Below are 10,252 nucleotides of genomic sequence, written 5' to 3'. Positions count from 1 at the left end.
TAATTAGTTTATAAACATCACATATTCAGAATATGTAAAGCATAATATATCTCCCCCCCTTTTGGCATCATCAAAAAGTTGCATAAACAAAGTGTGAGTCCCAAATTTTAATAAGTACTCATGGCCACTGGGCCACTGCAACTGCAACCATGGATTAATCATCAGTAATCAGGCAAACATATTTAAACTATCAAGGAAATAGTAACAATCAACAAGAGCAAAAACAGTAGATATCATTGATAAAAATATGTTGCTACCACAATCCACAAACAGAAAACAAAAATATTCAAAACATTAGCAAAAAGAAAGAGAAATCCCTAATCTGGGTCACTGATGGTACTAGATAGGTTCAGGAGATAAAGGCTAGAATTCCTAAGGCTAGGGGGAGCTAGAGGGTTGGTTTTGGGTTTGGAGAAGATTCAACATATTGTGAAGAATCCTATCATTCTTCTCATTTTCCTTGGTAACCTCAGTTCTGAGAGCATCCCTCTCAGATTCAACCTCTGCTAAGCGAGCCTTCAGCCTAGCTATCTCAGCATCCTTGGCCTCACTTTCATGAACTAGAGCCCTAACTTTATTGTTGATTGGTAATGCCAAAGTAATCCTTGCTTGAAGCCATTTCCCACTTCTTCAGAGACACTGTGCACTGATCCAGAACAGTAGTCAGAATAAATCCATAGGGGGTGGCATGGGTCTTGGAGCCATTGATGACCCTGTCCAGTAGCTTGATGATGAATGCAGGTTAGTTGATTTGCCTTCCATTTTCAAGGCACTCCATCAGAACTAAGTCCATATAGTTAGTAATATGCCTTATTTTGTGCCTGGGCAGTAAGCACTTGTTGATAAACTCAAAGAGGACTTTGTGTTGTGGCTTCATTTCACTCTTGTGCACAAACTTGGCCTCATTCATTTCATCAACATCACAGAATCTCCTAGTGATTTCAAGGTCAGGAGGAAGGGAATCCAGACATGGCCATATTTTTCTGGTGTAGTCATCATATCCCTCTGCAGGGATGTTGAGAATCTCTCCCAGCTTCTCTGCATCAAAGGTCACTTGAACTCCTTTTATTTGGCTGGTGACTCTGCCATCTTTGACTTCATCATTTGCCATGAATTCAATGATCTCATTCCTGGCTAGCCTTCCATCCATCTGAAGGACCATGTCCTTCCATCCCTGAACAGCTAGGGCATCAACCAAACAAACCATTCCTGGTTCCACTAAGTCTTTCAGCAATCTTCCCTTCAAAATTTTTCTTTTTCCAAACTTGGCCAACTTGTCTTGTTCACCATCAGATCACTTTCTTCTTCACCACTCCATTCCTCATCTTCAGAAACTCTAACTTGTTTGTTTTTCACTACAGACCTTGTCCTCTTGGCCAATGAAGGTTCAGCAGCCTTAGACACAGATGAAAACTTCTTGGAAAAAGTCTTGGTCTTTTTGGGCTTGGGGGTCTGAACCTCCATTGTTGTGTATTCCTCCTGATGGACCTATTCCATCTCCTCAACATCAACAGATTCAGAGGACTCTGCAACCTTACCTTTTCCTTTATCCATCCTCTTCTTCTTACTTTCAGCCAAAGCCTTTTGTAGTTCACTCTCACTCTGTTTCACCCTACTTTTTGTGGCTCTTCCCTTTGGCAAGGGAATTTCAGTAGTTGTTAGGGAGGAAGCCTTTCGTTTCTTGGAAGGCTTTGCATCACTGGAGGCCTTTGGTGTTGGAGTTCTCCTTTTCTTTGGATCATAATTGTCACCTACTTTCTTCAGAAGGTCTGCTAGGGTCTCCTCAATAGATGAACTAGGTTCATCTATCTGTGAACTTAGATTAACCAACCCTTCAACAGCCTCCCCTGAACCACTTTCCCCTGACTTCTTGCCACTTTCTTTCACAGTTGCATGTTTAACCCCATATATAGCTGGTACAATTAATTCAGAAGTGGCTGAAGAACCAGCACTCCTTTCCCTTTTCCCCTCACATCAACACATACACCCCCCCTCTCTCTCTCTTTTTATTTTTCATTTTTCTTTTTACCTCATCTTCTTCCCAATTCAGGCAATTCCACATTTCTGACAGACCCAACCAAAACAAACTTATTGTTTAAATTTTCAACCGAAGCAGAACTTACCTTAGAAGGGGAGTTTTGAGCCTTCTCAAAGTTAGAAGACCCAGGTCCTTCCCCCTCACTCGCAGATTTGAACGAATCGTCTGAGTTCTCAAAATCTTGGGCTTGGGCAGCCTTCAATTGTGCGTTTAATCTCTTCGATAGTTCACCTGAGGCTATAGTTTTTCGAGCTAGAATTTTGATCCGTCTTTTCTTAGGCTGGAGGTTTGTACTGGGTAGAGAAGGTGTGCAGGAACCAGAAGGGGATGGTGGTGGAGGAGTCCTTGGATTATCTTGAGGGTTCAACATTGTAACTGATGGCTTGAGAGAGTTTGTGAGTTAGGTTTTTAGAGGAGAAAACAATTTAGAGTGAAGAAGAATTTTTGACGGTTTGGAATAATGAGGGTGGCAGAAGGTAATAATGGGTATTTAAAGAAAAAGACTTATTTTATGGCTAATGATATCTTTTAGTAGTCAATTAGAGGTCTAATCAACCTGAAATTTCAGGTTGAATGAACAGATAAGCTTTCTTAGATTTTAGGCAATTTTTGTAGTGAGAATTCTAATAGAGACGGAACTGGTTCAAAAAATAAACGGATAGGATTTTCTGATGTGTTTGAACATAGGTAGGACTCTGCTCATGAATTACATATTTATTATTTCTAATTGTGCAGAGTATTGAAAACATACCTCGTTTTTCAGATGACCAATACTGATGAACCAGGTTCTTCATTTAAAATTCTCTTGATCATGCCTCAAATTACCATAATAGAGAAAATATTGTTCGAGATCAGTGAGTCATATCAACACATGTCACAGGAGTATACTATTTACAGTATGAAGCTGAGTAAAAATTAATCCAAATATTTACGCAAGTTCCAGATTCCTAGCTAATTGTTTTTTCAATTTTAATTTTTTTTTCATTTTTATTTTTTTTCATTGTGCATTCTGAACTGGTCCTATTAGGTGATCTTAATCATCCCTAATTCTAACATGTTCCTTTCAAAGCTTTCTCTACTCAATGCTTTAGTAAAGATGTCAGCAATTTGTTTATCAGTAGTATAGCTCTATAGTAATCAATCATTTCTCATAGTTGTCCCTTAAGAAGTGATGTCTATCATCTATGTACTTAGTCCTCTTATGATGAACTTGGTTCTTTGTCATACTCATAGCACTAGTTTATCACAAAAAATAGGGAATGCAACTAACTTCAATGCCAAAATCTATCAGCTGCTGTTTGATCCATAGTAGTTGAGCACAACAAGAGGCAGCAACAACATATTCAGCCTTAGCAGTGGATAATGCCACTGAATTCTGCTTTTTAGTGGCCTATAATACCAGACATGAACCAAGAAAATGAGCCATACTTGAGGTGATTTTCCTATCCACAAGGAAACCTACATAGTCAGCATCATCATATCCTACTAGATTAAAGTTGCTACCTTTAGGGTACCAAAGACAAAGATCAGTAGTGCCTTTCAAATATCTCAGTATCCTCTTGACAGCAGTCAAATGGGATTCCTTAGGATTGGCCTAAAAACGAGCACAGAGCCCTACACTGGAAACTATGTCAGGTCTGCTAGTAGTAAGATACAATCGTGAGCCAATCATACCCCTATACAACTTCTGATCAACAGATGAACCAGGTTCATCTATGTCTAATTTAGTAGCTGTTGCAATGGATGTGTCTATTTCTTTTGATTCATCCATTTTAAACTTCTTAATCAACTCTTTTTCATATTTCTACTGATGGATCATGGTTCTATTTGGGTTTTGTTTGATTTGTAAGCCTAAGAAAAAGTTAAGCTCACCCATCATACTCATTTCAAATTCACTCCCCATTAATTTGGCAAATTCCTTACTCAGTTTGTCAGTGATTGCCCCAAAAATTATTTCATCAACATATATTTGTACTATAAGAAGATCCTTACCTTTTTCCCTCACGAATAGAGTCTTGTCAATTTTACCTCTCTTGTAGCCATGTTCAAGCAGGAATTTGGATAGTCATTCATACCATGCTCTGGGAGCCTGCTTGAATCCATAGAGAGCCTTGTCTAATCTGTACACATGTTCCCGATACTCCTTGCTCTCAAACCCTGGAGGTTGTTTGACAAATAATTCTTCCTTTAGGTAGCCATTTAGGAAGGCACTTTTGACATCCATCTGATGAAGAGTAAATTCTATGTGTGCTGCAAAGGCTATCAAGAGTCTTATTGCTTCCAATCTTGCAACTGGAGCAAAGGTCTCACCATAGTCTATGCATTCCTCCTGGCTGTAACCTTGAACCACCAACCTTGCTTTGTTCCTTGTAACAGTTCCATCTTTATCAAGCTTGTTTCTGAAGACCCATTTAGTGCCAATTATTGATCTGTTCTTGGGTCTTGGAACCGGATGCCAAACTTGACTTCTTTCAAACTGATTGAGTTCATCTTGCATTGCATTTACCCAATCTGTATCCTACAAAGCCTCAATAATATTTTTAGGTTCAATAAGAGATAAGAAAGCATCAAAAGCACACAAATTCTTTAATTATGATCTAGTTTTAACTCCAGAGGTTAGATCAGTGATTATGTTCTCTATGGGATGAGAACATTGATACTTGTAAGGTTTCACAACCAACTGGTTTCTGTTTGATATTTCTCCCATGTTCGATTTCTGAGGAACATGCTCATAGACAAGTTCCATTAGGGGATTGGTTTCAGTTCTTCTTTGTTCAGTTCCCCCTGTTAGGTTGCCCTGGATGGAAGAACCTGTTCCATTACCTATGACTCCACTCAATTATTTTACCAGCCCAATAGCTTCATCTTCATGTTCATGTCTTTCAGAAAGAATGTTAATTTCATCAAAAACAACATGTACACTTTCTTCTACACACAAAGTTCTTTTGTTTTACACTTTATAAGCTTTGCTATGTGAAGAATATCCCAAGAATACTCCCTCATCACTTCTGGGATCAAACTTACCTAGAGAGTTCTTTCCATTATTGTGCACAAAGCACTTGCACCCAAATGCCCTAATGTTAGTTTGTATGAGTCCACCAAATCGTAGAGTACCTGGTCCTCTACAAGATTCTCTTGAGAATGCTAATAAAACAGTACGTAAATACGACAGAGATTTTTACGTGGAAAAATCCCACACAAGGGGATCAAAAAACCACGACCTACACCTGTAGGCTTTTAACTTCACTAACTTGTAAAGAACCTATTACAAGCCACTTTGCAATGACTCCTATTGCAAAGGATTTACTCAACTAACTTGTGGTACTCTTACCACAAGCCACTTTATGACTTTATAGTTACAAAGGCTTTTTCTAACTTGTGATGCTCTCACCACAAGCCACTTTGTAACTCTACAATTACAAAGACTTTTGCTTATGACTAAATCTAGTCACAACATAAACTCAAGGAGTTTACGAATTTACAAGAGGCTTCCTAATCAAACGCTTCTAGGTAAGCAGTTTAGGAGATACAATAAGTAAAATAACAAAGTTACAACTCAACTAGGACAACAACAAGCTATCTTTTAGGAACTGGTCCGTAGTTGCGTTCAACCTTGTTCTTCAAGCTTGTGAGGATTGATTTCTCTATTTTTACAAGAAGCTTGAATGAGAAACAGAAACCTTCAAGTGATGTTTTGTATAAAACTCATTGTAGGTACATCTTGATCACATCACTTGAAATGATGTAAGTACTTTATTTGGTTAGAGAATGAGTGGGTGCTGGAGATAGTGCAGTGCAAAAGAAATAGTGCCGTCAGTCACTTCATTTCCAGCTGTATCCAATTGACTTTGTACTGCTATGAGGAAACCACAAGAGTATCACGTCCTTGTGTGGGTCCCTAGCTCCTAAAGCTATAGCAGTTCACCTTTAGCTGGAATCTGTTAAAGCTTGCAGTAGTCCAAGTAGGTCAGGTTCCCTATCTGGTTCTTAATAGTAAGTTTGTTAGATCATCAAAACATAAGGCAAAAATATTTAAAATCTATCAATTTTCCCCTTTTTGATGATTACAAACTTAACATTTATAGAGTGGAGTTAGAGCAGTAAGAACCAGTTTAAGTATCAGAGGAACACAGAGTTCCCCCTGAGACTATGCCTTATCATAACAATAGTTCCTAGAGTTCCCCCTGAGACTATGCCTTATCGTAACAATAGTTCCCCCATGTGTTTCCCCCTTTTGGCATCATTAAAAAAAGAATAACAACATAAAGAAGTCCAACTAAACTAACTCATGCCACATATGTACACATAATCATGATAGAGAATAGAACACAGAAAGAGAGTACTGACATAATAAAACGAGGATTAATATTAATAATGTTTTAATATGCCTCTGCTTTGAAAAAGCGAGAGGCAATATTGGACTTGTTAACGGGAGTAGTAGTGTTTCATCCCAACCATACAAAAAAAAGAAAACAAAAACATCCGCCAAATCATCAAAAGAAAAAAAAACATAACAAACATATCCAGAAACTAGTCACTGAATGGGCACTTAGGGGGCACTAGGAGTAAAAGGCTTGGTAGCTGCAGCAAGTGTTTGGAGAACGAGGTCTATTCGGGTATTTGCTGACTTTTGCTCATTGAGCAGTTCTACTTTTAGGTTTTCTACTTGCGCCCTGAGATCAGCATTCGCCTGTGTCAAACGAGCCACTTCATCATTCGACATCGGAACCCCTCGGGCTTGCTGACCTTCCAGGATAGCATTCCTGGCCTTTCTCATACGATGTCAAAACTTGATGATTTCAGCTGCTATGACTCTAAAATTATGATATAAATATAATGGTTTAGAACATGAGTCAAAGGTCATTTACTCAATATAGTAACCTTTATGCTTAAATCGACGTCGAAACCGAAAACAATCACCATAAAACCTAAACTTATCCAAAACTCATGGGAATTTAACCAAATTTTGTGGACATGTCAAAAGATAATCATACAAACTTATTGGAATAATAAAAACCTGATTCTGAGTCCGTTTACCCAAAAGTCAAACCTTCGTCAACTCTTCCAACTTAAAGCTTCTAAAATGAGAATCATTCTTCTAAATCAATCCTGAACCGCTCAAAAACTGAAATCAACCATACATGCAAGTCATAATACATAATAGAACTCTAAAGCTCAAAATGACCGATCGTGTCGTTACATTCTCCCCCATTTAAACATACGTTCATCCTTGAACGTGCTAAGAGTCGTTCCAAAGCCATCAAATCTCCATATAACCTCACCATACACATAGCCTTGGGTGATCCCACACCACCCCAATCCATATAACCCGAGAACACCACCTAACAGAGGATCCTTAATTCAACCTTAGTCCATAAACATTAAAACCCAAATCCCCAACATCCGGAACTCATTACATGACCTGATTCTTTCATTTATGCACCGTATAACTCTAAACAAGTGGTATCAATGTATAACCATATCTCAAGACATAATCACATTATATACCACATAAATCAAATACTCATAGCAATAACTTCTGACCGCAATAACTGCTCGATAACAACCTCGACAATGGTAACAAACCTCATATAAACTAAAACCTTATTTTGAACCTTCGTACACTGCCAATGATGAAAGAAACATATAGAATCTCATAACCACCAATCATATTAACAAGTTTTGGAGCTCTCTTGCCCGATAAGAACCATAGCCAAAATCTAAGCCGACTAGTAACACAATTCTTGCAAACATACCTTAGTCAAATCCGATGGCACTCAATTCAGACCCTATAACCTCACCTCATACAGTACAAGCAACTCGACTGACTTGTCACAAAAATACTAATTAGATCTACATACCATGCAATCCGTGCTCCAACGAACAATAACTCAAATATACCCAATGATGGAAAGAGAATGGAAATGAAGAAACCATTCCGCTAGCTCAATATATATGTGATGACCCGGACAGTTATCTCATGAGTTACCGCTCTGTTTTCCCTATTTCTTCTTCATTATGCTTTGTTTATCCGTGTTATGTGGTATAGGGTTGGTCGGATCGAGTTCGGAAAGGATTTGGTAAGGTTTGAGACACTTAGTCGCTTGAGAGTGAGTTTAAGTTGGAAAAGTAAACTGGATATTGACTTATGTATTAGAGGGATCGGATGTGAGTTACGATGGTTCGATTAGCTTTGGGAGGTGATTTGTGACTTAGGAGCTTGATCAGAATGAATTTTGGAGGTTCGTAGTAGATTTAGGCTTGAATTGACAAAGTTGATATTTTGGCGAATTCCAGTTGATAGGCGAGATTTTGATATAGAGGTCGGAATGGAATTCTGAGAGTTGTAGTAGTTCCGTTGTGTCATTTGGGATATGTGTACAAAATTTCAGGTCATTCGATCATGGTTTGGTTGGGTTTTTGATCAAAATTGTAATTTGGAAGATTTTAGAAAGTTTGGCTTGAATCCGATGTGTTTTGGGTGATTTGATGTTGTTTGAAGTGTTTTGATGATGGGAACAAGTTTGAACAAGGTATTATGATATGTTGGTACTTTTGGTTGAGGTCCCGGGGGCCTCAAAATGATTTCGGATGGTTGACGGAAAGGTTTAGACTTGTGAAGTTGCAGAATCTCTGCTGCTTCTCGTATTTCCACACCTGCGGATTGGGGACCGCAGGTGCGATGCCGCACGTGTAGAACAGGAGCCGCAGAAGCGAATTTTTAAGGGAATAGTAGGAACCGCCAATGCGGTAGTTTGACCGCACCCGCAAAGGCGTAGGTGCAGAGAGTTTACCGCAGATGTGAAGTTGGTTCTTTGAGTGAATAACCGCAGAAGCGGTAATTTGACCGCATATGTGGTACCACAGAAGTGGTGGGCATGTCGCAGATGCGAAAGTCCCTGGCCAGAAGGTATATATTGCTTCCTTCGCGAATTTTTCAAAGAACTCCATTTTTGAAGACGGGAAAGAGGCTAAGGCATAGGATCTCAAGAGGAATCAAAGGATATCGGTTGGGTAAGTTCCCTAAGCTTAATTACTTGGGTTAAGATCATTTTTCCACTGATTAATCATGGTTTTAGTGGAGATTAAGGGCTAAAAATGGAGGATTAGGGCTTGAGTTTAAGAGGCCTTTAAAGGAGGATTTGAGGGGTCATTTGGACTCCGATTTTAGTGTTCTTCATATGCATAGACTCGCGGGGAGACAAGGAATCTATTGATGTAAAAATTTCTGAATTTCAAGATATGGGCCCGGTGGTCGGGTTTTGGTAATTTCGGATTTTTGGAATTTTTTGATTGTTTTCGCTTGGGCTTCATTCCCTTAGCATATTTTAACGCCGTAATTCTGATTTTGGATAGATTCGACGCGAGTGGAGGCCAATTCGAGGGGCAAGGGCATCGTAGAGTAGTATTTTCACCCGTTTGAGGTAAGTAACCATTGTAAATCTAGAATTGAGGGTACAAAACCTCGGTAATTGAGTTATTTTTTAAATAAGGTGACACACATGCTAGGTGACGGGGTGTGTGGGCGTGCACCAGTAGGGATTGTGACTTGGTTCGTCCCGTAGCAACTAAGCCGTGTAATTGATTTGGAAATCTTATATTATTCTGTATTTCAGTTATTTATACTGTATTATGGGTTGTATGCCATATTTGGGGCCTTGTGCCGACCTGTAGAAACCCTTAGGAGCATTTTGACTATTTTTCCACACTTTACTTGCTAGAAGTATATCTTCAATCTTGTTTTACCTGTTTAAATGATTTAAACTAATTTTTACCACTCCACTTCTAATTGTGAGGACTGCTTGGGCTGAGTTCCCTAATTTCTATTGTTGTACCCGAGAGGCTGTGAGGTTAATGACGGAGAGAGGTTGAGAACCTAATAGTGAGGATATGATACATATACATTATGGATCGGGCTGCACGCCGCAACGATATATATATTGGATCGAGCTGCACGCTGCAGCGATATGACGTTTGGGCTGTAGGAGCCCCTCCGGAATCTGTACATCCCTAGTGAGCGTAGTCGACTATAAATTACGGATCGGGCTGCATGCCGCAACATTTACTATGATTTCTGTTATTATGAGATATTAAGGAGTCAAGTGCTGAGAGCGAGTACTGAGTGACGAGAGTTGAGTCATGAGTGACTGAAAGGCTTCCCGAGGGGCCATATTCTGAGTGATTCCTTGCCCGAGAGGCCTTATTATGATATTT

General features: G+C 39.2%; 1 protein-coding gene across 1 annotated transcript; it reads right to left on the bottom strand.

The window, feature by feature from the left end:
- Positions 1-1,488: 1,488 nt before the first annotated feature.
- On the bottom strand, positions 1,489-2,408 carry LOC138870255 (uncharacterized). The gene is made up of 2 exons (XM_070148051.1): positions 2,124-2,408; positions 1,489-1,968 (listed from the first exon to the last, which is right to left on the bottom strand). The coding sequence occupies exons 1-2, from the start codon at positions 2,406-2,408 to the stop codon at positions 1,489-1,491; spliced, it is 765 nt and encodes a 254-aa protein (XP_070004152.1).
- Positions 2,409-10,252: the final 7,844 nt, after the last annotated feature.

Source organism: Nicotiana sylvestris, chromosome 1, assembly GCF_000393655.2.
Source record: "Nicotiana sylvestris chromosome 1, ASM39365v2, whole genome shotgun sequence".
In the NCBI taxonomy this organism is placed as follows: domain Eukaryota; kingdom Viridiplantae; phylum Streptophyta; class Magnoliopsida; order Solanales; family Solanaceae; genus Nicotiana; species Nicotiana sylvestris.
Note: the sequence above shows the minus strand (reverse complement) of the source record. Positions and strands in the feature narration are given on the sequence as shown.

Excerpts from the sequence above, each read along its gene's own strand:
- LOC138870255 (XM_070148051.1), bottom strand. The coding sequence starts at position 2,408 with ATGTTGAACCCTCAAGATAATCCAAGGACTCCTCCACCACCATCCCCT. Across the intron at positions 1,969-2,123 it reads CTCAAAACTCCCCTTCTAAG|GGGAAAAGGGAAAGGAGTGC; the intron begins GTAAGTTCTGCT and ends TGTTGATGTGAG.